The sequence below is a fragment of the Fistularia commersonii genome, chromosome 8 (assembly GCF_037954325.1).
Source record: "Fistularia commersonii isolate RoL2024-O1a breed Wild chromosome 8, RoL_Fcom_v1.0, whole genome shotgun sequence".
Classification (NCBI taxonomy): Eukaryota; Metazoa; Chordata; class Actinopteri; order Syngnathiformes; family Fistulariidae; genus Fistularia; species Fistularia commersonii.
Window position 1 is genome coordinate 20,840,345 of NC_141291.1, and position 27,133 is coordinate 20,867,477.

At 40.6% G+C, this 27,133-nt stretch overlaps 1 protein-coding gene across 1 annotated transcript; it reads left to right on the forward strand.

The window, feature by feature from the left end:
* On the forward strand, positions 1 to 27,133 carry LOC147232226 (junctional cadherin 5-associated protein-like). The gene is made up of 4 exons (XM_086151606.1): positions 1 to 127; positions 9,808 to 10,288; positions 14,888 to 15,781; positions 17,176 to 27,133. Exons 2-4 carry the CDS (start codon positions 9,939 to 9,941, stop codon positions 20,519 to 20,521), a joined length of 4,590 nt encoding a protein of 1,529 aa, XP_086007732.1. The 5' UTR covers positions 1 to 127; positions 9,808 to 9,938; the 3' UTR covers positions 20,522 to 27,133.

A 27,133-nucleotide genomic window follows, 5' to 3' on the forward strand; every position in this document is an offset into this window, starting at 1 on the left:
GAGCGGAGGAATGTTTCCCCAACGCTGATCATAGATTTAGAGGGGCTGTTTCAACCGCAGATGTACCATTATCTCTCCATGCTAGCTGCAGCGATGTGTGCTGAGGACCAGGGACCGTATCTTACAGGTAACAGTGTCTCAGTTTCGGTTCAGAATCACGTAACGTTTCTTTCAGGGGTTTATTGCTGAATGGAAAACCGTCTTACGCGTACGCTTGTGTACATCAATTCAAGCGGTTCCCCAATGTCCCACTTAGCCAGCGACCTCTGTCCTCTACCGTCCGCCTGTGTCTGCAAACAGTGCTTTTTGATACGGAGGTTATGATATAATACCGTGTCACTTTCTGGATTATACAGTCGTGACAGTGAGAGTGGATGGAGTTGTCTGTTCCTTTTCCCCCTTAAGCGAATGTTGTGTCTTCAACCTTCATTTCCAGAGTCGCTTTTCATAGCTCAAGATTTTAACCTTCAGATGATTGATGGAGCTAGCCCGTTAGCATTAGCGCCTTTCCGTGTCGTTTCTCCCACTCACATTTTCAAAAATATAATTTAGCTGAAATTATGACAGCGAGTGTTCTGTCATAGTCTAAGAGCTGACTGGCCTTTCTTTGGTGATAATTTAATATAATTAGAACTGATATTGAGATTGATGCGTCATCCTCATGTGTTGAATAGTGGTCGATAGTGTTCAGTGAGTTACAAAACTATACTATCTATCTGAAATATCGTAGAGCACCTATGTGTCGAATTAAGCCAAGTACTTATGAATATTTATGTCATGTCTTCCCATGTCAACCTCGACTCCTACGCGTGTGCTCCTCATAGTGACTTGTCTAAATATAGAAATACATGATGGAGTTAGGAGTGGTTGTTTTTGCACCGCACCAAAAACACAACCTGCCGAGAAAATACCTATTAGTTATTTACATAATGCCAACATTAGATTGGTCCATTAACTCTCAGTTCTGGACTCATTCATCTAACGGCGAATGCAAACTACCTTCAGACAAATGGACTGGCAAGTGAAGGATGTGTGGATGTCAGCACGTTTCCACCGTACCTGATTGCTGCAGTGTTTTATAGAAATGCTATTTTGTTGTGATTATTATAAGCATTCGTTTGGATTTTATCTGTTATAGTGATGTATATTTATTCAATGTAATGGTCAACTCTGACTATTAAGTGAAAGTGTTTGCAGAACAAAGACTTTCAGCGTCATGAATTCAAATATGAATGATTAAAAAGCTTGTCTGTCTACTTAAGCTCTTTGTGTTCTAGTGCTTAAAGTGTAATTCATTTCATTTAAGAATGTATGTTTGTAAAGACGAACATCAGAGTTATCTTATCTGATTCAAAATTCAGTGTTTATTGTCATTGGTACTCACTGAAATGTATGCAAATGGAAATGTAAACAGTTCTGGTACGTGAAAGTGCTGATTGACATCTTAAATGTTGAGTGCAGCTTGACTGAGCAAACTCATAATGTGCAGATTGGATCAAAACAGATTAAGTCAAAAGTGAAGTTAAATGAACATTGGAGTACCAGCACTGGTTGTGCTGAATGTAAAGTGGAGAAGTGAACAGTCAGGTGCATCTAATTGTCCTTGAGGTGGAACATGTTCATTGACTTTTTTCAGTTGTTCAGGCATTTAATGGCAGTTGGGTAGTAAAACTTCTTCAGTTGAGACGTCCTACATTTCACACTCGTGGACCTCCAGGCAGAGAATAGCAGTGTTAACAGTCTGTGTTGGGGAGGGCCTTTGTGATAGAGGCAGCTCTCCTGTGGAGGCAGATGCGGTGCAAAGCAGGCAGTTAGGTTCTGGTGATATTCTCTGCTGTCTTTACCACTCTCTGCTGGAGTTTGTGGTCCAAAGCAGTGTTACAACCGCACCATATGGTGATGAAGCAAGTTAAGATGCTCTGGAAGTTGCTGATGGAAGTCTAATATTTCTTTGAGCTCAATAGAAATCAGCATTTAAGAGGGGGGGAAACTTAATTGAATCTATAGTCCTAGATATTCTTGAAGCAAAGTATGTTTTAATAACACAAACTCATCATGGAAAATGTAAATTGTTGAAATTGCTATATATTTCAAGGACAATTATGAAAGGAACAGACAGAGAAAGAGAGTTAGCCTCTGGGCACCAAACTATGTGGAAGGTGTCCTAGAGGGTTGAGTATGAAGGCAAGAGGTAGAGATGTATTTCTGCCAGCAAAAGAGAGATGGTCTGGGCAGCAATTAATTTTTCCTCAGCCACAAAATGAGTTATTCCAGCTCTTATCTAAGTCACAGTCAGCAGTATTTCTGAGACTTGATTTGATACTATAGTTTGCATTATTAAAGCTTTGTAATTATTCTTTGTAAAGCTTAGCTTTCCTGTTTATTACCTTTCTCATATTGAGCAAATAGTGTGAGATTCCACATCTTATTTGGAACGAGTGAAAGCGTGTTAACCATTTTATCAGAATGTTAATGGTCAATGCGTCCTGCCAACAAAAAACTGCATTATTAGGAGGCTAGTTTGTGAGAACCAGAAAAAGAATGACATGAGAACAACCAAGTACATGTGAAGACTAATCACCACTTGCATGAATCAACATTCTTTGCTTTTCATACACTCAATGAGCCAAGGTTATCTGGGTACATGACATCAGTTTTTTCAAAAATTTAAGCCTACTATTCAATGTCAGTTGAGTCCAGCAATAATTACTCACACATTTGGCATGGCCATCTGTGCTCTATTGTGTTGTCTATACCTGTAATGTCCATCCAGACATCCTCTGATGCGTATCCTGCACTCAGGGTCACAGGGGATTCTCGAGCCTGTCCAAGCTGTCAATGAGCAAGAGGTTGGGTACACCCTAGAAATACAACATTCAGGGCAATTTTTCCAATTTTTTTCCAATTAGCCTCCTGCATATTTTTGGAATGTGGGAGGAAACTGGAGAACCCAGAGAATATTCAAACACAAAGAAGGTCCCCTTGTCAGAATTGATCCCGAGTCTTTCGTGTTCTGAGGACGAAGCGCTATCCACTGTGCCACCGTAACTTAATGATAAGCAGAAAATATTATATTGTTATTTTTTTTTGTTTCAACTACAATGTCAACTTACAGTAGTTGTCACACACATCCAGAATTTTTCCAAGGGGATCTCCCAAAGGACCAATAAAGTTCTGTTCTATCCTATCCTAGTATCCTAATATCAGTTTACAGATATAGTCTGTCATTAATTGCTTTAAGGCTTTAAAGTAAAATTGTTAATTGGTCAATAATGTAAGTATGAATTATAGGATGGTCTGAAAAGTAAATTGGAATATTTAAAGTAAATTGTCATGGTCAACTTTCAAATTATGTAATGCAGTGGGCTCAAGATGCTTTTCTTGGACTTGACTGGAAGACAAATATCTATCCCCGTCTATCCACCATCCATTCATCCATCCAAAATTTGTCATGAAGTTAACGCTGTATCTATTCTCCCTGTACTTTCAGGCCTATGTATAATGGGTTGTATAATCAGCAATGACTTGAAATCTTTAATTTAATTTTTTTTGGTTCCCAAACAGAATTGAAGGGAAAACTGCCTGTACGCACTCTGCTGGTATTTTGGAGGGAAAATTATAAATTTCTGTCAGTTGATCATGTACTTAAGGGCTGTTCTTTGAAACACTGTCACCTATTCAACTTTTACTGCTGGTTATATCACACTGTCTCTGCAGCACTATACAATATGTCTGCAAAGGTCTGTCCTGTTTTTATGACCCAGCCCAGGACCCATGCTGGGCCAATGATTCTTCTACTTTCTGGTCTACAATAGTCACCTCTTCTACTCTTGCCTCTCTTTCATTTTCCGCATTCATCAGCTCTTCAAAGTACTCTTTCAATCTTCCCATCACTCTTCTACCATCTGTCAATACATTTTCCTCTCTCCTTAATCACCTGGACCTGCTGTACAACCTTTCCATCTCTAGCTTTCTGTTTCACCAACCCGCAAAGATTGTTCTCTCCCTCTTTATTGTCCAACCGAGCATAAAAGTTATCAGACACCCTTTGTTTTGCCTTTGCTACCTCTATCTCTACCTTACGCTGTATCTCCCTGTACTCCTGCCAGTTCTCTTCAGTTCTCTAAGTATCTCACTTCTTCTTTGCTACCACCAAGTCTCCTTATCTACTTTATCTACAGTCATCTGGAAGCTCTTGCTGACCACCTAGAGCCTCTCTCAACTCCTCTCTGAAAATCATACAACAATCCTCCCTTTTCAGCCTTATGTTGTATCTCCCTGTACTTCTCTATGTTCTCTTTAGTCCTCTCAGTGTCCCACTTCTTCTTTGCCTACCACTTTCTCTGTATATACCCCTGCACTTACTCATTCGGCCACTAAGTCACCTTATTTACTTTCCTTCCAGATGACACACCAAGTGATCTCCTTCCTGTCTCCCTCATAACACTAGCTGTTGTTGTCCAATCATGTGGAAGCTCTCCCTGACCTCCCTGAGCCTTTCTCAACTCCTCCCTGAAAACCATACAACACTCCTCCCTGTTTAGCTTCCACCACTTTTTCCTCTGCTCTGCCTTTGTTCTCCTGATCTTCCTTGTCACCAGAGTCATCTTACAAACCCTCAGCCAATGCTGTCTGGCTACACTCTCACCTATAAGTACTTTGCAGTCACTGATCTATTTCAGGTTACCTCGTCTATACAACCACTACCACTGCTCTTTTTAGTAACCCTATGTTCCTGTCTTTTCTGGAAAAAAGTGGTCGTTACAGCTATTTCCATCCTTTTTGCAAAATCTACTACCATCTTTCCTTCTGCGTTCCTATTCTGTATACCAAACCTGCCCATCACTCCTTTATCCCCTCTATTATCTGCACCAATGAAGTCTGCCCCAATTACCACTCTCTCGTCTCAGGGGATATTCTGCATCACTTCATCTAGCTTATTCCAGAACTTCTCCTCAAACTCACATCCCACCTATGGGGAATATCCACTAACAACATTGAGCATCACTCCTTCAAATTCCAGTTTCAGACTCATAAGTCTATCTGACATTTTTTTCACCTCCAGAACGCTCCTAACAAACTTCTGCTTTAAGATACTGTTTTTGTCGGTACCATGATAGTACAACTTAAAGCCTGCTCCTAAGTTTCTAGCCTTACTACCTTTCTACCTGGTGTCCTGGACACACAGTATATCCACCTTCCTTCTCTGCATCATGTCGACCAACTCTCTACCTTTTCCTGTCATAGTCCTGATATTCAAAGTCCCCACTCATCAATTTCCTTCGGGATAAATAAAGTTGTTCTCATCTCATCTCATCTCATCTCATCTCATCTCATCTCATCTCATCTCATCTCTCAGTCCCAGACTCTTGCTTGTCCTCTTCTCTCTCTGCTTCCGAGCATATCTTCGTCCTCTCCTTCTTTGACCTACAGTAGCCCAGTTTCCATTAGCACCCTGTAGGTCATCGGTACCAATGGCGGTCTTTGTTGCCCATGGGGCTTGACCGATCCGATATGATCTGATTATTAGGTTTGATTTGCATGTTTGATTTTGCATTTATCTGGGCTTGGGAACGGCTCAGAGACACTGGTACGTGCCCCCCTGAGGCAGGCTCAGGGAGACACCCGCCCGTGCTGCCCTGAAGCTGCATTTTGTGTGTGTGTGTGTGTGTGTGTGTGTGTGTGTGTGTGTGTGTGTGTGTGTGTGTGTGTGTGTGTGTGTGTGTGTGTGTGTGTTGGGGGGGGTGAGAAAAAATGCCTAGATACATGAATGATATATTCCCTAGATATATGAATGAAGGAGTTTTGGGAGTGTTTTTGTTGAAGGTTGTTTGTCTACACTGCATGCAGAATGATAAGGCAAGCTGTATTTTTGAGGATTGATTTTGTTATTGTACATCTACAGTGCTCTTGGTCAATCCAAAATGTTAACAACCCCTCAAACCTGAAGATTTAAGTAGTAAAAGTGAAGTATTGGCTTTCTTAGGATTATATCTATATGTATACCATTATTAGGCAACTATAAGTGTGCAGAATTATTATGCAACTAAGTGGATTTTACCATCTCACTTGTTTATTTTCACCTGTTGAAGTTGGAATAATAGACAGACGATCACGCACCAATATTATAGATATTTCAAGAGTGCTGCATCCCTCTGAAAGACTTCTTACAATTTTTGACTTTTCAGAGTCAGTTAAATCTTTTTGGGCCGTTTTTACTAAGAGGAGTCCGCCTAATAATTATGCCCACCTTGATATAGGGTGATGATCTCCTTAGACCTCACTGTCCCTTCTTACACAAATACACCTTCAATCCAATAAGCATTCAAGTTTATACAGCTCGGAGTGGGGAATTATGGATAAAATAATGATATGATCAGAGATATTATCACTTTCCTAATTATTGTCCACACAGTGTATATGTGACCCTGCGATTAACTGGTAACATCTGTATACTGACTAGTATTTTGTCTTCCTCAAGCTTGGGTCCTCTACCAGAGGCCTGGGAGCTCCTATAGAGGACAAGAGATATTCTTCCTGTAGTCAGCTGGACCATTTTCATTTGGCCCAACATCTTCCCCAACCACGATAGTTCTTCAGCTTCTTATGCTCTTTCTTTCTATTTTTGCTTTCACTTGGGATGGTTACACCATCCGCTATGGCTGCCCTCCACCACCATTTTGTCCAGTTGTTTCACAGTCACCAGTTTGTCTGTCTGGAACTTGAAATCCCATGGGATCAAGGCTTGATCTTTCTAGAGCACAAGAAACACAGCTGGATTGCTGGACCTCCAGCTCAATCTCGATGCAGATGTTCCTGTGAATGATGCTGGCCATCTGGTTATGATGCTTCATGAATGCCTTCCCTGTCAGCATCTTATGTGTCGCTGTTATGTGCTGGATTATCGAAGGGGCAACTTTGTACTGCCTGCACCTGGGGCAGGCAGTGGTCTGGTGTGGCAGACGCTGGCCTTGATTAATCATGTGTTAAAGGCTTGCTCTAGTATTCCCATGATCAATGCCTCTGTGCTGTTTTTCAGTTCAGCCTCTGGTACTTTTTCCCGCTATATATCACTTCTTCATATATAAAATGCATTGATACCCTCAGTGCATTTTAAGGGGCTTCTCTGTATTGATTCTCTGTGGGGTTTGTACAATCTGCCCATATCTGTGTGGGCTTCCTCTGGGTTCTTTCATTCTTCCATTGTCCAAAACCATGCAGCAAGTTAATTGGAAGTTTTGAACCCCTTGAGTTCCTCAGCCAATGTGGAATATATTATTTGAATGCATGTCTTTGTTCTTTTGTGTCCTACTCTTGAGCTTTCCCACTTGCACAGCACTTGGATGGAAGGTGTTCTATATAATTATAGAGCTTATTATATTATAGAATCGCAAGCCGGGCTTCTGCCCCTGGTGGAGGGCTGGAGGGATCCTTATCCCCAAGGAGAAGGATTCATCAGAAATCAGCCAGTTTTGCCAGATCAGCCTTCTAAATGTGGAGGGGAAAATCTTCTTCAGCGTGGTCGCTCAAAGACTGGCAGGATTCCTGAAGGAAAAGAACCTGATTGACACATCAATCCAGAAAGCAGGCATCTCCGGCTTCTCCGGGTGTGCGGAGCATGCTAGTGTCATCTGGCATCAGATCCAGGCTGCCAAGAAAGAAGGAACAGATTTTAGAGAGTGAGAAGATGGCTGAAGAATGGAGACAAAGTGTGATGGTGACTATTTTTAAGAATAAAGGGGATGTGCAGAATTGCGGCAACTATAGAGGGATAAAGTTGATGAGCCATACAATGAGGTTATGGGAAAGAGTAGTGGAAACTAGACTGAGAGCAGAAGTCAGCATTTGTGAAAAGCAGTATGGCTTCATGCCTAGGAAGAGTACTACAGATGCAGTATTTGCGTTGAGAATGCTAATAGAAAAGTACAGAGAAGGTCAGAGGGAGTTGCATTGCGTTTTTAGAGACTTAGAAAAAGCATATGACAGGGTGCCAAGAGAGGAGCTCGGGTATTGTATCAGGAAGTCTGGAGTGGCATGGAAGTATGTTAGACTGGTGCAGGACATGTATGCTAGCTGTGAGACACTGGTACGGTGCGCTGTAGGGGTAACAGAGAAGTTCAAGGTGGAGGTGGGACTCCATCAGGGATCAGCTCTGAGACCCTTCTTGTTTGCAATGGAGATGGATAGGCTGACAGATGAGGTTAGACAGGAATCCCCATGGACCATGATGTTTGCGGATGACATTGTGATCTGTAGTGAGAGCAGAAAACAGGTAGAGGAAAATCTAGAGAGGTGGAGGTATGCTCTGGAAAGGAGAGGAATGAAAGTTAGTCGCAGCAAGACAGAATATACGTGTGTGAATGAGAGGAACTCGGGTGGAATGGTGAGGCTACAGGGAGTGGAGATCAAGAAGCTGGAGGATTTCAGGTACTTGGGGTCAACAGTCCAGAGCAACAGAGAGTGTGGAAAAGAGGTGAAGAGCCGGGTCCAAGCAGGTTGGAATGGCTGGAGAAAAGTGTCAGGGGTACTATGTGATAGAAGACTTTCAGCCAGAATAAAAGGAAAGGTGTACAAGAAAGTGGTGAGACCAGCAATGCTGTATGGACTAGAAACTGTTATAATGACCAAAAGACAGGAGACAGAACTAGAGGTTGCAGAGATGAAGATGTTGAGGTTCTCTTTGGGAGTGACCCGGATGGAAAGGATCAGGAATAAGTCTATCAGAGGAACAGCACATGTCAGATGTTTTGGAGAGAAGGTCAGAGAAGCCTGACTGAGATGCTTCGGTCATGTACAGAGGAGGGACAGAGAATATATTGGTAGACAGATGCTGGAATTGGAGCTGCCAGGCAAGAGGTCTCGAGGAAGACCAAAGAGAAAGTTTATGGACGAAGTGAGAGAGGATATGAAGGTAGTTGGTGTGAGAGAGGAGGATACAGAGAATAGGGTTAGATGGAGAAAGTTGATTCGCTGTGGCGACCCCTGGCGGGAAAAGCTGGAAGAAGAAGAAGAAGAAGATCCTCCTCAGTGCCTTCCTCACTTCACTTTTACTAATTTGTGCTACTTTGTGGTCTACAATAGTCACCTCTTCTACCCTTGCCTCTCTTTAATTTTCCCCAATCATCAGCTCTTCAAAGTACTCCTTCCATCTTCCCATCACTGTTCTAGGATCTGTCAATACATTTCCCTCTCTATCCTTAATCACCCAGACCTGTTGTACATCCTTTCCATCTTTATCTCTCTTGTTCTCTGCATCATGTCTACCAACTCGCTACCTTTTCCTGTCATAGTCCCGATATTCAAAGTCCTTACTCTCAGTCTCAGGCTCTATCCTTTCCTCTTCTCTCTCTGCTTCCGAACACGCCCTCCTCCTCTTCTACTTGTTCTTGTTCTTCGACCCACAGTAGCCCCATTTCCACTAGTGCCCTGTAGGTCATCAGTACCAATGGCGGTTGTTGTTAACCTGGTATGATATGGTTATGGTTGACTCACATGTTTGGTTTTGGCAAAAGTTTTACGCCGGATGCCCGTCCTGACGCAACCCACTGCATTTATCCGGGCTTGGGACTGGCACAGGGAGACACTGCTCCGTGCCCCCCCAAGGCAGGCTTGGGGAGACATGGGCCAGTGCAGCCCTTAGGCAGCATTAGGTGCAGTAGTAAGGGTAGCTAAATATTTTTTTGTTTTGTTTTTCTTTTTGTTTGTTCTGAATATACAAAAGTTTCATAAGTGGATATGTTCAGCTGCTGAAATGTTATTTCTATCTATTCCTATCTTTCTAGTGTCACACTCTTCTCTCTTTTTCAGAGACCTCAGGTACAAGCTGATTTGGTGATCCTTCTACTGCACAGAGTGAAAAAGACACAGATAGCCCCCTCTAAGAAAAATAAATAAAATAAGGAAAAAAAGAATACTCACCAGCACAAACAAATGCAATCATGTATAGTGTGGAAGACCTCCTCGTCTCTCATGGATACAAACTACCCAATCGTACCCTCGCCTCAACCCCAAAGCCTGCATCCTCCTCCTCCAGGGCGCCCATGTCCTCACCACCATCCTACAACAAACACCATGATGTCTTTGAAAACAGGCCAGCATCCAGAGAGGTGAAAGGCTATGAAAGAGAGTCCAGGGGTGGTGGCAAGATGAGGCATCCTCACATGTACAGTGGTAGCTGCTCCATCAACAGCTCTGAACCTCAGGGCAAGAGGCAGTCCAGTCAGGAGGGTGAGATCAGGAGCCCATTGAACACCCATTACTTTGGAGGGTCCTTGAACTCAGAAGGCCGGTAAGGTAAAATCTGGACCTTGAGTTAACTCATGTGCTACTGTGTCTTTAACTTATGCGGTTTAATTTTGCATTGCATTTTAAAATGGTATGGATTTAATTCCCATCTCCCTCCTTTTTTTCTTCCCTTATGTGTCCCTTTTTTCTGATACCAGGTTTCCCAAATTCATTCAACCGTTTATCAAGACGACACCCCTCACTGACACTTTATACTTCAGTGTTAGCTAGCTTAAATCTTTATTTTAGTCACAAATTTTCCAAGATATGAGCCTTCACTCAGTCGATTTATTTATTTATTTGTTTTTTGACCAAAGATCTGAGTTATGATAGGGAAGAGCATTTGACACATAAAGTGGCTTTTAAAAACAATCTAATGCAGCACCCACCATTAGGTGTCCACGTTATCAATCTGTCCATAAAGAGATGGAGAAGTGTTTGGTAAGGTACTGTGACAGAGATCATCATCTGTGAGAAGGCGCGGGACATTTAAAGGACTTTTGATAGCAGCAACATTTACGGAGGAGGAATTGAAAAAGTAATTAAAAGCCAGTCACGAATGGTTTGGTTATTTTTAAAAAGTGAGACATTCACTCCATTGCTAAATCAAGTATTGTGATAAAATGTAGCATAGTGTGCAAGTTAAATTTACAATACACTGTACTTGTGTGTCATCAGTAAGTTAAGTCAAGTGATAGAGAACGAAATGTAAAACTCCCCCATTCTCTTTCTCCGCCATCAGCATCTTAGATAAATATTCAAGGTGAATACATACAATATAATTGTATCATTGAAAATAAGCTTCTCTTTGTTGCTGATTTGCTCAAGATCTAGTCTTTGCATGGCTTCTCATGTCCACATAAAAAGATGACTTGTCACATTTATTTCTGTTTGGCTGACTATATTTTCAGAATTTACAACAAAATACTGATCTGATGTTTTGTTCTGCCAAAAACATACCCTTTGTTGCATTACTTTAGATAACTCCCCATGCTCTAGTTCGACCAAGACCTAATAACACCAATGATGGTAGCACATGAAATGGCATGAACACACACCACACACACACACACACACACACACACACACATACACGTACACAAACACTAATGGAAAATGAAAATGCACACTTTGCGCAGTCATATATCTCAGCATACACCACACGCTACTTCCTCTACGGGAGAAAATGGAGTTGGCAGCTGCTTTCTGTTAGTTGTGAGACCTCTTGCGGCTCAATATTGATCCGTATATAAGGCGCACTGGGTTATAAGGCGCACTGTCGGTTTTTGAAAGGATTGAAGGCTTTTAAGTGCGCCTTGTAGAGCGAAAATACGGTACTTTGAAGAGCTGATGAATGTGGAAAATGAAAGGGAGGCAAGGGTAGAAGAGGTGACTATTGTAGACCACGAAGAGTGGAAAGGCAGTTGGTCCTGATGATATACCCGTGGAGGTGTGGAAGTGTCTTGGAGAGGCAGCGGTAGAGTTTCTGACAAGATTGTTCAACAGGATCTTAGAGAGGGAGAAGATGCCAGAAGAATGGAAGCAAAGTTTTTAAGAATAAGGGGGATGTGCAGAATTGCAGCAACTATAGAGGGATAAAGTAGATGAGCCATACAGTGAAGTTGTGGAAAATATTAGAAACTAGACTGAGAGCAGAAGTCAACCTTTGTGAACAGCAGTATCGCTTCATGCCTAGAAAGAGTACTACAGATGCAGTATTGGCTTTGAGAATGCTCATACAGAGAAGGCCGGAGGGAGCTGCATTGTGTTTTTGTAGACCTAGAAAAAGCATATGACAGGATGCCAAGATAGGAACTCTGGAATTGTATGAGGAAATCTAGAGTAGCAGAGAAGTATGTTAGACTGGTGCTGGACATGTATGCTAGCTGTACAACACTGGTGAGGCATGCTGTAGGTGTAACAGAGAAGGTCAAGGTGGAGGTGGGACTTCATTGGGGATCGAACTGAGCCCCTTCTTGTTTGCAGTGGGGATGGATAGGCTGACAGATGAGGTTAGACAGGAGTCTCCATGGACCCTGATGTTTGCAGCTGACATTGTGATCTGTAGTGAGAGCAGAAAACAGGTTGAGGGATATCGAGTGAGGTTGAGGTATGCGCTGGAAAGGAGTGGAATTGAAGATTAATTGCAGCAAGACAGAATATGTATATGTACTGTGCCTATCATATATATTCACCCCCTTGGATGCTCTACCCTTTTAGTGCTTTCATAAATCAATCATGGTCAATAAAATGTGGCTTTTTTTAGTACAAATTTTTTTTGAAAAAAAAACTCTTTAATGTCAAAGTGAAAACAGATTTCTACAAAGTTATGTCAATGAAATAAAAATATACAAAGAAATATAATTGTTTGCATTACTAATCACCCCCATTTTAAGTTAATGGTCTAATTCATTAGAGGTCCATCAAATTCTTGCCAATAGTCTTACATTTAGTGAAATGAAGATCACCTGAGTGGTGTGGGTGTGCTTCAACTGAATGAGCTATAAAACACTTTTGTCTGAATGGTCCAGACTGGTGGATCAGTATTCTTGGTGACAGTTACACTCTAAGCAACTCAGGGAAAGGGTAATTGAGAAGTACAATTCAGGGCATCGATACAAAAATGTTTCCAAACCTTGAACATCCCCTGGAGTTCAGTGAAATACATTATCAAGAAATGGAAGGAATATGGCACTTGTGTGAATTTGCCTAGATCAGGCCACTTTCGTAAACTAAGTGACCGTGCAAGTAGGAGACAAGTGAGTGAAGCAACCAATACCCCTATGACTCAACAAGGAGTTGCAAGCTTCAGCTGCTGAAATGGGAGAGACTGTGCATATAGCAACTGCTGCCCGGGTTCTTCACCGGTCAAAGCTTTATGGGAGAGTGGCAATGAGAAAGCCACTGTTGAAGAAAAGTCTTATTAGATCTCGACTAGAAAAGCCTGTGGAAGACTCCATGGTCAAGTGGAAGAAGATTCTTTGGTCTGATGAGACCAAAATTGAGCTTTTTGGCCATTAGACAAGACGTCATGTTTTGCGGAAACCAAACACCGCACATCCCCAAAAACGCACCATCCCCACTGTTAAGTATGGTGGTGGTAGCATCATGCAGTGCGAATGTTTCTCAGCGGCCGGACCTGGAAGGCTTGTAAAGATAGAGGGCAGAATGAATGCTGCAAAATACACTGAAATCCTGGGGGACAATCTTATTCAGTCAGCAAGAGAACTATGGCTTGGGAGAAGATTTATTTTCCAGCAAGACAATGATCCAAAGCATACTGCAAAAGCTACACAGGAATGGTTAAAAAAAGACCAGGTAAATGTTCTGGAGGGCCGAGTCAAAGCCCAGACCTCAATCCTATAGAGAATTTGTGGCTGGACTTAAAAAGGGCTGTTCATGCCAGATACCCAGGCAACCTGAGAGAGCTTGAGCGGTTTTGCAAGGGAAAATGGAACAAAATTGCTGTGGGCAGATGTACAAGACTTATCGAGACTTATCCACACAGACTTACTGCTGTGATTGCATCCAAAGGTGCATCTACAAAATACTGACTGGAAGGGGGTGATTAATTATGCAAACAATTATATTTCTTTATATATACTGCTCAAAAAAATAAAGGGAACACTTGAACAACACAATGTAACTCCAAGTCAATCACACTTCTGTGAAATCATAGTGTCCACTCAGGAAGCAACACAGATTCATTTTGACTTGTTTTAAGGACATTACATCAAAGTTGGATCAGCCTGGAGTGTGTTTTTACACTTTAATTTTGAGTGTGATTCCTAATCCAGACCTCCATGGGTTAATACATTTGATATCCATTGGTCATTTTTGTGTGATTTTGTTGTCAGCACATTCAACTGTGTAAAGAGCAAAGTATTTCATAAGAATATTTCATTCATTTAGATCTAGGATGTGTTTTTTAAGTGTTCCCTTTATTTTTTTGAGCAGTGTATTTTTATTTCATTGACATAACTTTGTAGAAATCTGTTTTCTCTTTGACATTAAAGAGTTTTTTCCAATACATTTTTGTGTTAAAAAAGCCAAATTTTATTGACCATGATTGATTTATGAGAGCACTCAAAGGGTAAAACATCCAAGGGGGTGAATACTTATGTGGAGTGTGGAAATGGTGAAGAGATGGGTTCAAGCAGGTTGAAATTGGCTGGGGAAAAGTATCAGGGGTACTATGCTGTACTATATGTCTCCATCTTGTGGGAAGGTTTTCTACTGTTTACATAGTAGTCTACTTCAGTGACTTCTTGTTTTTTCCAATTGTCATAGATTATCTATTCATTTATTTGTGTTTGTTTAGACATCTAATGCAAAGAATATGTCAAGTATCATGTAAATATAATACGCCGCTTTTGTTTGCAATTTCTCATGATTTTCTGCTCGGATCTTCAGTTTACCCACAGATCCCCATGTGTTATTTATTACTCTCTCCTTATATCAACATTATGCTTATCAGATGTCTACATTTGTCTTAAATTTATTAATAAGATAAGATTACTGGATGCCTTGTATCCTTAGAAAATTGAAAAGGTACTAAAACTCGAGGAGTACTGATTGTATCACTTGATTATGTTTGTTCCAGGTTATGTGTCGGTACCATTGTTCAACAGCCACCATCCAAGGACATGTACCTCTGGAGAAGAACAGGCCAGGATTTTGCAGTGCTGCTAGACTATGCTGATTTCAAAGCAGCTCGTAGAGGAGGGCAGTATACTAAGTCTGAGGAGCCTCAACGAGCAACAAGCCAAGGGGTGCCTACAAAGGAACATCAAAGGATAGGTCAGGGGAAGCAGTGCTGGGCAACTGAGGCCCAGACCAAGGCTTGCCCTAGAGAGCAGTCAACAGTTGTTAGTCAATGGAGAATGACCAATGAGAGGAAGTGTCAGAGTCTAACTGCAGATAAGCACAGCTTTGGCCACTCGTTACCACAGATTGAGGGTGAACACTGGGTTAAAAAACAGGACCGGTGCTATGCCAGGTCACCGGAGTGCCTGGTTGTCCATCCCAGGACAAAAGCAAAATCTCAGTCCCTGCCAAGAATGCTCCAGCCTGGGAACTTGCAGTGTATGGATAGAGCCTCATCTCGTCAAGAGGTGTACAGGCAGGTCAATGGTACTCCAGTATCACACCATGATCTTTACAGGTCACCTCGATGGCCAGAGAAGGTCAGATCATCCAGCGCCAGTCAACTATCAATGGCACCAAAGCCCTGCTTCACCCGACCCCCAAGGCCGCCCTCCTATGAAATGCACCAGCAAATTTGGGGAAGCTGCGAAGTTTTGTCAGAGAAAGAATCATTTTCTCCCCAGGCCAGGGAGAGACTACCACTTCCCTTGTCAGCGGCAAGTTACACCCAGCCTGAGTATCATGTACAGGAGACTGGACCTCCAGGATACATACCTCCTCCATCATACAAGAAACCCCCCATGATGGTTGTGGGGTGCCAAGGGTATGGTGAAATGCCTCTTGATTATAGGTAAATGGTTTTAATAATATTGGCACAATACTATTATCAGTATTGACACTATTGTAACATATATATTTTATTCAACTCCTTATACTTGTTTGAAACAGGTGGGGGTTATTTTTCTTATTGTATGTAAGAAAAATTCGAGTGATAACAAATTATTTGGTTTATGCGGTCAATTCTATCAATTATGCTTGGTTCCATTTTTAATCAAAATATTCTAAATTGAGAGGGAGCTTGAGTGTAAAGAAGTGGAAATCGTCAGGTAGCATTTACTTTCATGTTAGGCTAAATCTGTTTTGTGATAAAACAAAATTTATACAAGTGCCAAGCAAGGTTGAACTGACTGAATTTTCACGACCATAAGGCGCACCGCACAAAAAGGCGCAGTCTCAGTTATGTGTGCCATTACTGTATTTAACACTCAAATAATGTGCACCTGATTGTAGGGCGCGGGTTTTATATACAATCCACGCTCACACTTCCCCCTTTAACGTTCTCGTGGTGTCCTCTACTACGTCCGCCTTAAAACAACAACACTCACTCAAGTATACAAGCTTGCGTATTTAAAGATAGAGGGGGAGCTAAACTGAGTTTGATGATGATTACCAGTAAAAAAATGTGAATACCAGTCAAATCAAACGAGGTCCTCATCCTTTGTTTCTGATTGGAACAGCTGTGCTAAATCTCCATCAAACATGCCAGGTTCACTTTCTTCACTGTCAGTCACTTTCCGTGCCGTCCGGCCCCCTCGGAAATGATGCCGGCTTTTGCGAAAGCTCGAACAACAGTGCCAGCAGACATATTGGCCCAAGCATCTACAATCAATTCGTAAATTGTGGCGTAACTCGCCCGGCGCTACCCTCCACTCTTAGTGACACTGTGGTCTCCAAGAAGACTTTTCGTACCCCATTATGCGTATCACTACCGCGCTGGTCCCCTTCTTCTCCACAGTGTGACTCACCGGGATGTCGAAAGTGAGTGGCACCTTGTCCATGTTGTTGATGTGGCTGGGCTGAATGTGTTTGTTGCCGATATTTCAGGGTTGTTAAAACAACAATGTTCTGCATAACGCATATACCCGTTCTTTTATATCCAATTAACGCCCACACTTCCCCTATAACGTTCTCATGGTGTTCCCTACTACACACAAAGGCCGCTCTGCACTATAAAGCACGCCGCACATTTTGAAGAAAATCTAAGACTTTTATGTGTGCCTTATAGTCGTGAAAATACGGTAATTGAAATGCTTCAACTCTTGTACAAAAATTGTACAAGACCATAGAAATAATGTGTTATGAGAAGCTAGTGATATAATGTTATCTCAATTTTCAAATCTGGGTATTATTATCTTAATCGTATATGTCTTAATGTTTTCTGTTTTCTTTTACACTGAGGTATAGAGGGGATGTGTACCAACAAATAAAAGTGGCTCTTGATGGATCTCATTGGATCACCAGACCCCGAGAAGGTTCTCAGGCGGAGTGCAAAGGAGAGAGGAGTACGTCAAGCCAGAAGCATCTTTATTCTACATATAATCACCCAGAGTATCCTGGGCGAGGAATCAAATATGTCCCCCTCAATAACCCCTGCATCCGGCATATTTCTTCATCCCTGGGATGCAGTTCTCTTACAGATGCTGACAAAATCTGTCACATCTGCAATGAGCTTCCCATTGTCACCGTGTCAGAACCACCATCTGACAACAGTGCCTTTTTGCCCCCTCCATTAGGGCCTTTTGTTGCTGCCAAACTGGCAAGTGATTCCAATCAGATGGCTTCAAGCAACTTAGACAGTAACGCGTGGCACAGTAATTTGCACAAAGCAATGGACCAAAACTGCAGAGATTATTCCAAAAAGGTACGTCGTCCTCCTTCACCCCCCCTTTCCTATGTTGCCCCATTAACTCGATCAGAAGCTCGCAAAGGAAACAACTCAGATAATCGTTATGTAGAATCCATTACACAAGTGAAAAAAATTGTCCCAGAGACAGGATCAGAGAAAAGGAATGCAAAGAAACGAGTGAGCGAGACCATCTTCTGCCTTGTGTCTGTACCAGTTCAAACACCAAGAAACCTTAACACGGATTCAGTGTCAGATCAGAATAATAATGAGACAATACCATGTCAGACTGTTACCAGCACTGACACTTTTGCTGTAGGTCTCAAAGAAACCCACCAGCCATACAGCAAATTGGTTAATCAGGTCCCCAAACAATCCCACTACTCTCACTTTCACACAGGCAACTCATCCTTCATGAAAAATTTAAAGAGGGCTCCTTTAAGGAAAGAAATCATTGATGCCTGGGCTCTTCAAGTCACTGAAAACAAAAAAATTTGCTATACTGGGTCATGGCCCGGAAACCAATACCGTAACCAGGAAACCCAGACAGGCTCTCCTTTAACAGTGTTAAACAACCTGGAACCTGAGAGCTTACATGGTGGACCAAAGGCTGTTCATTCTGCTTCAGTCACAACCATAGACAGTGGTATGGGGACAGATAACAGCTCCTCTTTCAGTTACCCCTTGGCTGGTCAGAAAAATCTTCATCCCTCAAGCAACAGTGCTTTCTCTCGCCTTAGTATCAGCCCTACACAACTGCAGATATTGCATCCCTTAGAACAAGACCTCAATTCTCCATCGATTGACCAGGAGCAAGGACGAACACACCAATCCTCCCCAAGGAAAAGGCAATTGATTCCTCAAGAGAGTTCAGAGCAAGTGGCGTTTGGTCAGTTTGTTTTAAGACAAGTCGATCACCAACCATGTGACGCTATTGGTTATATAGAATGCGTTAATAAGGGAATGGATGACAGAATTAGCAAGGGCCCTAAATTGGTTCAGTGCATTGATGAATCAGATCGAATTAATAAGAAATTAGGCTTGCATACAACAGGAACTCATTTAACTGCTGGCCCAGAGCCAGGAAGAGCAGAAATCAGTCTTTCACATATACACAGAGAAGAACCAGATATAATTGTAAGGTCAAAATCCTTCACTTCAACTGATCCAGATTCCATGATCATGAGAATAGCTTTCTCCAGGCCACAGCCCAACAAAAAAACATCAACAAGAGAGGAATGTTTAATCCCTTGTCCAGGTTGCAGACACAATCGCCTTTTGGCTTCACTGCCCCCCCAAAGTGAGTCTATCAAAGGTTATAAACAGGACATACCAGTTCCTCAAGAGTCATTGCTGAAGGATGTGGGATTAACTGTCTACACAGAGATACCTGATGGTCCCAGGGAACAAGTGCAGTGGTCCCATCCAGTTCAATTTCCTCTTAGACAAAGGGAATTTGTGCAACTATCACAAGAGAACAGTACAACGGATGTATGTAGTTGTGGTGAATCAAATTTAGAACTTCAAAATGAAATGAAAATGCTAGCTCGAAATGCTATCCCTGGTGAGCTGGGTTTAAGCATTTGCGGAAGTAATAACATTAACAGCCAGTCATATAAAAGTGAATGTCCTTTAGTAGTCAAAAGTCTGACCAAGGACAATACCTTTGCATATAAGGATAGTGATGGTATTTTGAGATATGCCATTTCCTACCCTATGACTAGTAAGAATATATCAACAATAGCAGGTACGCACCTTAAGAACTTTGTCAGTCAAGCACAGGGCAATGCTTTGGATGTGGAGGAACTAAGTAACTTGCAAGAAGTCAAATGTATAGATGAAATACCAGAAAATGAGACAGATGATGTAATTTGGCATAATGCCGTCTTAATAGAGGCTGGGAAGCAGCCTGGAGACATTCGAGATGATGGATACCTCACTGTAGCAGCAAAACAACAAAGTCAATTCAAACAGACACAAAAAGTGAGAGGTGAGTATGTGCAAGTCAAAGTGGCATCCGCAGGAGCAGAGTCAGAAGAGGTGCTAGAGACTGGTATAGGATTTGACCACAAAGTGTATGAGCGGCAAAAGCACAGTGAAAGCCACACTGATAGTCACATCAATGACCATACTGACAGCAAATTAGCTGTTCTGCTTGATCTACCTGAGTTCCCACCAAGTAAGCTTCCCCTGTCCTTGCCAAGTGTTTCCAAGGAGAAGCCACAATTGAGCATATGCAGTGGAGAAAAGATGGGTTGGGGTGGGGTATCCAATCTTGTTGAATCTCTAGAAAAAAAAAAAAACTCTTTAGCTTCCTCATCTGGTACCTCTCTTAACAGTCCATCCACAATTAAAATTGTCCAGCTCACACAGCTGGTCTCGGGTTCACAAATAAGATGTCTCTGCAATAAAGGTTGTGTGTCTCGTGAAGAGGCTGACGAGGAAGATGAAGACAGAGAAAACAGCAAGCTGAAGGAAGGGGCAAAGATAGAGTTGGAGGAGAAACAAGAGGATAAAATGAACTTAAAAAAAAAGGTTGAACAGCAAGAGGAACCTGTGTATAATCCAAATAATCCAGATCATGTATCTCATGGATATATACCAACAGTGGAAAATTGGATCTGCAAGGGAGATAAAAGGCAAGAAAAAGCAGATGAGCTGAGTATTCTGGTTGTGCTGAAAGCAAGGAATGAGGGAAGTAGAGAGGATGATATTGAACTGGACACAGAAGAGCCAGATGGACAGGCTGAATGTTTAGACACTACAGAAAAAAACACTGAGAACATAAAAGATGTGGGGAGAAAAGGTGCCAATAGAGAGAAGTTGCCCTATCCAAAACGAGCCAATCCTCAGAGGCCCCCTCTTACCGATCTTTGCAGTGTTCCCAAGAAAGAACTCTGCCTCTAAGATTTGGTTCACCAAATATGAAGAGTGAGGAAATTATGTCCGTCTCAGGTGAGTGTGAAATCAACAACTGTAGCATTTAATATTAAGTTGCTTCTTTGTTGTTCTATCAGTATCAGATCAAAATGCAACAATTAATTTGATTTTAACTGTATTTTTCTCACTAGTTTGAAATTATGAGATTGATCCTAGTGTCCTGAACTTTTGGCCTGCAAATTTAGAGGTAAATAGCAAATGAATCAGGACTAAATTGTCCTATTATGATATTACATGTTGCAGTGGTCTAACACAGTGTTTCTAAAACAACGGTACTATTATCGTTGTCCCTCTGGTTATATGTGAAGGATAAACTACTGGTAAGTGTTAAATTATTTTACATCAATCCTCATTGGGCAAATAAAGTGTTGAAAATTTCTGTAACAAGGACATATACTGAAGAACAATTTTGAAGCATACTTATCGTGACATGCTGAATTAAAAGCAATTACAATTAGCAGTTGTATATATATTTCTTTATATGCGTGCGTGTGTATGTATGTATGCGTATCGCAGATAGATATACTGTAGCAGATACACATCAAAATAACATCTGAGAACCCTTAAGCTCCCAGACCTGACCTTGAGGGAGACAAAATATTGCCCATATATGTATATTCAATTATTTAGACATGTCATGCATTTTGTTGTGTGTTAGAATAACATGGAATTTGATCAGAAGGAGTTGAACATTAGTTATACTTTTTTTCACCATGGGTGGAATAACAATTATGGCCCCACATGTAATCCAACTGTAATAGAACCTAAGGCTGGAGGCCTAAATCATTTCAGTACTCATCCTATCTTGTCAAAATCTTCTTGTTCTGACAACTGAACTTGAATTTCTTCACTCAAAGAGGTTTCACCCCTTATCCGAGAGGCTTCTTTAGTTCTAATGACCTATGGGGAGTTTCAGAATATAATTGCCAGGTTTTTAGGCAGATCTAGGTTATGGTGGCTTGTTGTGTAAATGGTAGAGTTGATCCGCAGAAACTAGGTGTAAGGGGGATTGTTATGCTAATTGTGGCGTCGTTTCTTGGAACACAAGAGCAATTTAGTGGGATTGTCTGGATTGGAATGTGAAAAAATAAAGCTAAACAAATGGCTGAAACCTGTTGGATCACATGAACTGAGGCTCATGTGGACGTTACCAGGGAGGGTTCTGGTGGTTGGTCTTTTTATTTGGTGGGTGCTGATCGTCCTGGTCCGTGCGTGCAAACCTGATTTGGTATTGATCCTAGTTTGGCATTGTATGTTTGTAAAAGGCAATGTCTGAGGCCCCTTCCTCTGTTCAGAGATGGTTTTTCTGTTTTGTCAAAGATGGTTTCTTTGACTCCTCTCTTGAACCACCTGTCTTCTCTGGCCAGAATATGGAGATTGCTGTCTTCATACGAATTAGTAGGTGGACCGATTAGCCCTGTCCTGAAGTGGTGGCTCTCACACCTAGTTTCTGCAGATCAACTGATCCATCTACATAACAAGCCAGCATAACCTAGACCCACCCACTGAAGAATTGAAGAAGCTTCCTGGATGAGGGGTGAAATGTCTTCAATTGAAGAAATTCAAAACCATTTGCCAAGGCCAGTAGATTTTGACAAGAATTCACCATGACATGGATGACTGAGAACCTGCACAGAAATCTGCAATTGTTTCTATGCCATCATTTTTTCTGTCTTGTTTTCTCACCAGACTCCTATGAGTCAAGTAGAGAGGTCAAGAAGAGAGAGTAGTACCTAGGACTGTATTTTCACCACTGTGGAGATCTTAGCAAGCTTGGTTTTTCATTTTTTGTTTTTTAAACAACAATCTATATCTATTAGAAAGTGGATGCTGGGTGTTAAGAATTTTTACATCCAAAACAATTGACCTTGATTGCAAGATTTCCAAGCCTGTTCAGCCATCATCATCTCTTAATAGTTTTTGTTGTTAACACAAGCAGAACATTGTATTTCATTACTGTTTTTTTTTTGTTTTGTTTTTTTGTCTATTTTCTGGCGACACTGAGGTTTCTTGCTGAAGTTCTATGTTTAATTATGAATGTAAAATTGCTTCTGCTCTTCAACTAAAGAAATGTAACAGTATAAAACCCAAACAAGACAACTGCATTGCATTATGATCATCAACCTACACCAAATGTAAATAAGTGAGACATTTGTCTTCAGAGGGAGAAAAATTTATATTTTTATATAAGTACTTTAAACTACTGTAATACTTATTCTGTAATTGATAATAGTCTGAATCGCCCTTATTGAAATCTCTTGCTTGTAACAATTGTTTTTGTGTGCACTAGGAATGTTCACAGTGTCTGGTTGTACGGAGAAACACTGTGGTATGAATATTTTTTTTCAGGAGCATATTGCCACACGGGGTGTTGAGGGTTTAATCATATATGATTTATTGATAAAATTATGGCTCCAATTCAGCAAGATGATCTTATTCAAATGTTTATATACATTTCTACAGTGTGATGAAAGATTTTTAATGCCGAGATTGGCTTTATGATATTGTGATAAATGACATGAGAAGTTGATATTGTTATGTACAAAGTGTGATTTGTTGTTTTTTTGCACCCTCATCCTTCGCTGTTACAGCATTAGTAATTGTCGTATTTCTGGTTAGAGTTTTGTTCTTCCTTAATCCCTATTTTATGTCTTTTGAAAATCTATATTTTATGCTAACAGGACTGTATATTAACTATGAATTTTGTTCAAATCTTGTGTGGTTTCAGAAGTCATTTTTTCAGGGAATGATAAATGTAGCAAATTTAAGTGTGTGCCATGTACACACTGTTTTGTAGAGAAATTGAGCTATGTGTAACATATCCAGTACCGCAGTTACACTGCAGATCGATCATTTTTAAATTTTGGCAATAATATTAGATTTTAAGCTACAGATACTTCATATTGATGCTGTACTGAACCAACTATTCTTTACAGTATATGGGCATGTTCTTGTGTTTTCATTACTTTCACTTCACTCATGCACAATACATACAGCAGTACAAACATAAATCAATGAATTAATTGATTGATTTGCAAATGAATTTGTCAATTACTTATTGTCCCCAATTGAGTGGCTGATTGGTAAATTGATCAATATGTTGATCAATTAGTTTAAAGCCCGCACTGACCAAATGCTATGCATTAGACATCAACATTTAATGTCTTTAATACTAACAATATAAGGTTGATTTATAACTTCTACTTTTTGTTCAACTTGCTATTTGCCAGACAATCATTACTGTCTGCATAAGCTTTTTCCATTTAATGTTGAAGCTGTTCTACCTGCGAAAGCTGCTCAGAAAGAAGTTTGCGGAAGCCCGATGCTTGATTTGTCCATGGGCTCTATATAAGAACAAATTCAGGTCTGTTCCATGCATAGGTATATGACAATTCGGTACAGTAAATCATGCCTTGATATCTGTCACTGTACCAACGATAGTGCAATTGTCCATGTTGTACAATTATCAAGAACAATTATTGCAAAAGGTTTTGCACATCTGTCTTATGCAAAGTATGGATGGATGACAGTCCTGTGTAGGGTGTCATTCCCTTCAATCTTTACAGAAATTTGTGAACATAACTTTTATGAATCATGGGAATCTTTATGGGTTAACCACTCATGGAGACCACTGAAGAGACACCTGCAATATAATTTTTCTGCCATAATCTTTCTGATGTGTCCTCAGACATCATCAGAATGATAGTAATTTACAGTTGTGTACAGTCTTTGTCTATTATAAAAGTGATATAGATTACTTCCTAATGGAAAGCCTTGAAAAATGCATTGCAGTGATAACTCAGCAGGGTGAGCTGTCTGTGGAAGATATTGGTTATTTCTAGAGGGGCACCGAGGAGGCACCCCTAATGTACACTGAGAACTCAGGGGTTCTCAGTCAAAGAGAGGGAGAGCCCACGCGTTCATTAAACCCCAGTTCTGAAGACATCTATAGGTGGTTGGTACAACTTGGCTGGTAGCTTTGAACTTGGTCAGAAACTCCAAATTTGCATTCAGGATTGATTATTTAAATTCAGATATTTGGAAAGGAAAGCCTGTTATGTTTTGGAGAGAAGGTCAGACAAGCCAGACTGAATTGGTTCGGACCTGTACAGAGGAGGGATAGAGAATATATTGGTAGACGGATGCTGGAATTGGAGCTGCCAGGCAAGAGGTCTCGGGGAAGACCAAAGAGAAGATTTATGGACTTAGTGAGAGAGTATTTGAAGGTAGCTGGTGTGAGAGAGGAGGATACGGAGAATAGGGTTAGATGGAGAGAGTTGATTCACTGTGGCGACCCCTGAAGGGAAGAAGAAGAAGAAGAAGAAGAAGAAGAAGAAGAAGAAGAAGAAGAAGAAGAAGAAGAAGAAGAAGAAGAAGAAGAAGAAGAAGAAGAAGAAGAAGAAGAAGAAGAAGAAGAAGAAGAAGAAGAAGAAGAAGAAGAAGAAGAAGAAGAAGAAGAAGAAGAAGAAGAAGAAGAAGAAGAAGAAGAAGAAGCTACATTCATATTTGATTTTCAGTGAGCTTTCTTAATTTTGCCATCTTTTCTGTCATTAATTAAAGTCTGGACCATATCAAGTGTATAGTACAGTGTATGTTTCAAATAGTTGTCCTCAATGATAGACTTTCAGGGAGGGCTCTATCTGCAAATCCCATTTTCATGACTATGATATGAATTAAAGGACTAGGCATATCAACTCAACTCCCTGCTTCACCATGGACTGGCTTTGAATAACTTGTTCCCACTAAACCAACCCTGTATTGTCTTCTACCATGTCCTAGGTCTCTAGAATGCCAAAAATAGTTGACCATTTACTGTGCATGGTGGGCTATGACGTTAGATCTGCATTTGCGCTCGGACCAAGACTTACCAAAATGGTCCTTTGTATTAATCTAGTTCCTGAACCAGGAAACCAGTTATTTGGTCATTCTTTTAAGTCTTTTGTACTGTAAATTCTTCGTAATATATAGATTATTGGTGCACATCTTGCTTTAATATTTTCTATTTTCATACAAATGTATGTACTGCTTTTCTTGTAACCTTTTCTCCTGTGGTGTTTGCATGAAATGTATAAGAACTTAGAGAGAAGAGATGTATTAACAGTTACTTCCATTTGGTACTATACATTGTTATATTTCATATGAGCTATATTTTGTTTTTAGAAATGTATGCTACATATTTAAATCTGAGTTTTTTTTTAGATTGTTGTGAAAAAACAGATTTTGATGGAATATGTTTGTCAACATTCAAAATGATAACCGCACCAGATTCTAAATGGACGTAAGTCTTAACTGCAAGCCTTTCAAAAAATAAGTCTGTGCATGAAATAGTTAGCCTCTTTTTTTTGTTATTCTACAGATTTTAGTTTCTTTTATGTGGTCAACAAAATCAAAATGTTCAATTAAATAAAATCTTACTCGCAAATGTATGGAGGACTATGAAGTTTTGGAAACATTTGCATAATCAAATGCTATGAACTATAAAATGTAGGGATCAAGAGACTAAATGGGATATTATGTGGTGGGATTGATTATGTTCAGAGTTTGTTTGTTTTTTTTTTTAAACAAAAATATTAAACCAGCCAGTTCCCAACTTCTGAATTGTTATAGCATATGGATTTTTTTGGCATTGTAACTTTTAGGTTTCCAATGGAAGATTATATGTTGGATCAGGCAGGGAAGATCAGAGAGAAATACTCTTGGCAAAATACCAAAATAAAGTAGTCAGAAAAATAAGTTAAGGTTCTATTCAAGCATTCTCATATAATTCTGCAAATTCCATACATGAAAATTAATATTTTTACATATGCTATTGTAGTGTTGGTAAAATATGTGAGCCAAGCTTCCCTGTATACCTTGTGTTTGTAATTGCATTTAACTTAGTTCTAATCTACAACACATGTAAGTGCATATGTTTTGTGCATGCATCACCCTCCTCTTGGAGGGAGCATAATACACACTTTTCCAGTTGAGGACCACAGTTTAAGGTATAGATTCTAATTCCAGTCACTTAAGACTCAGTTGTGATCAGCTACAGTGGGAGTAAGAAATTGTGTGTCTGCCCTCTGGACACCTCATCTGTCTAAACCTTAAACATTAAAAGAAGACTTCTACACAAAAACCTAAAAAAATACCTCTTCTGTAAAGGTGTGCTCTAAAGCAGTGGTCCCCAACCTCTGTGTCGCGGACTGATACTGGTCCGTGGATCAATCGGGTCAGCCAAGAAATAATCAATTATTTCCGTTGGAATTATTATCTGAGCCTGAACAATCTTTTATTTGAAAAATCTTTTATTTTAAAAAATGACCAGATCTCTTGGTTACATCTCAGTCCCTTGAGCGCCAAAAATGTACCCCACAAGCTAGCAAAATGAGTAAAAAACTGACGTCAGACGTAAAGTTTATTTTCAAAGGGGAAAAGGTCTAGTGAAGAGACAGAAGAAGAGCCTACAACTTCCAAGAAAAAGAGACGTTAACAGACAATACCAGGAGTTATACTTGTTCTACTTGGCAATGAAGCCTTCATTATACTCATGTTGTGTTGTTGGCGCAATGTTACGATGAAGCTGCTAATAAAGTTGGA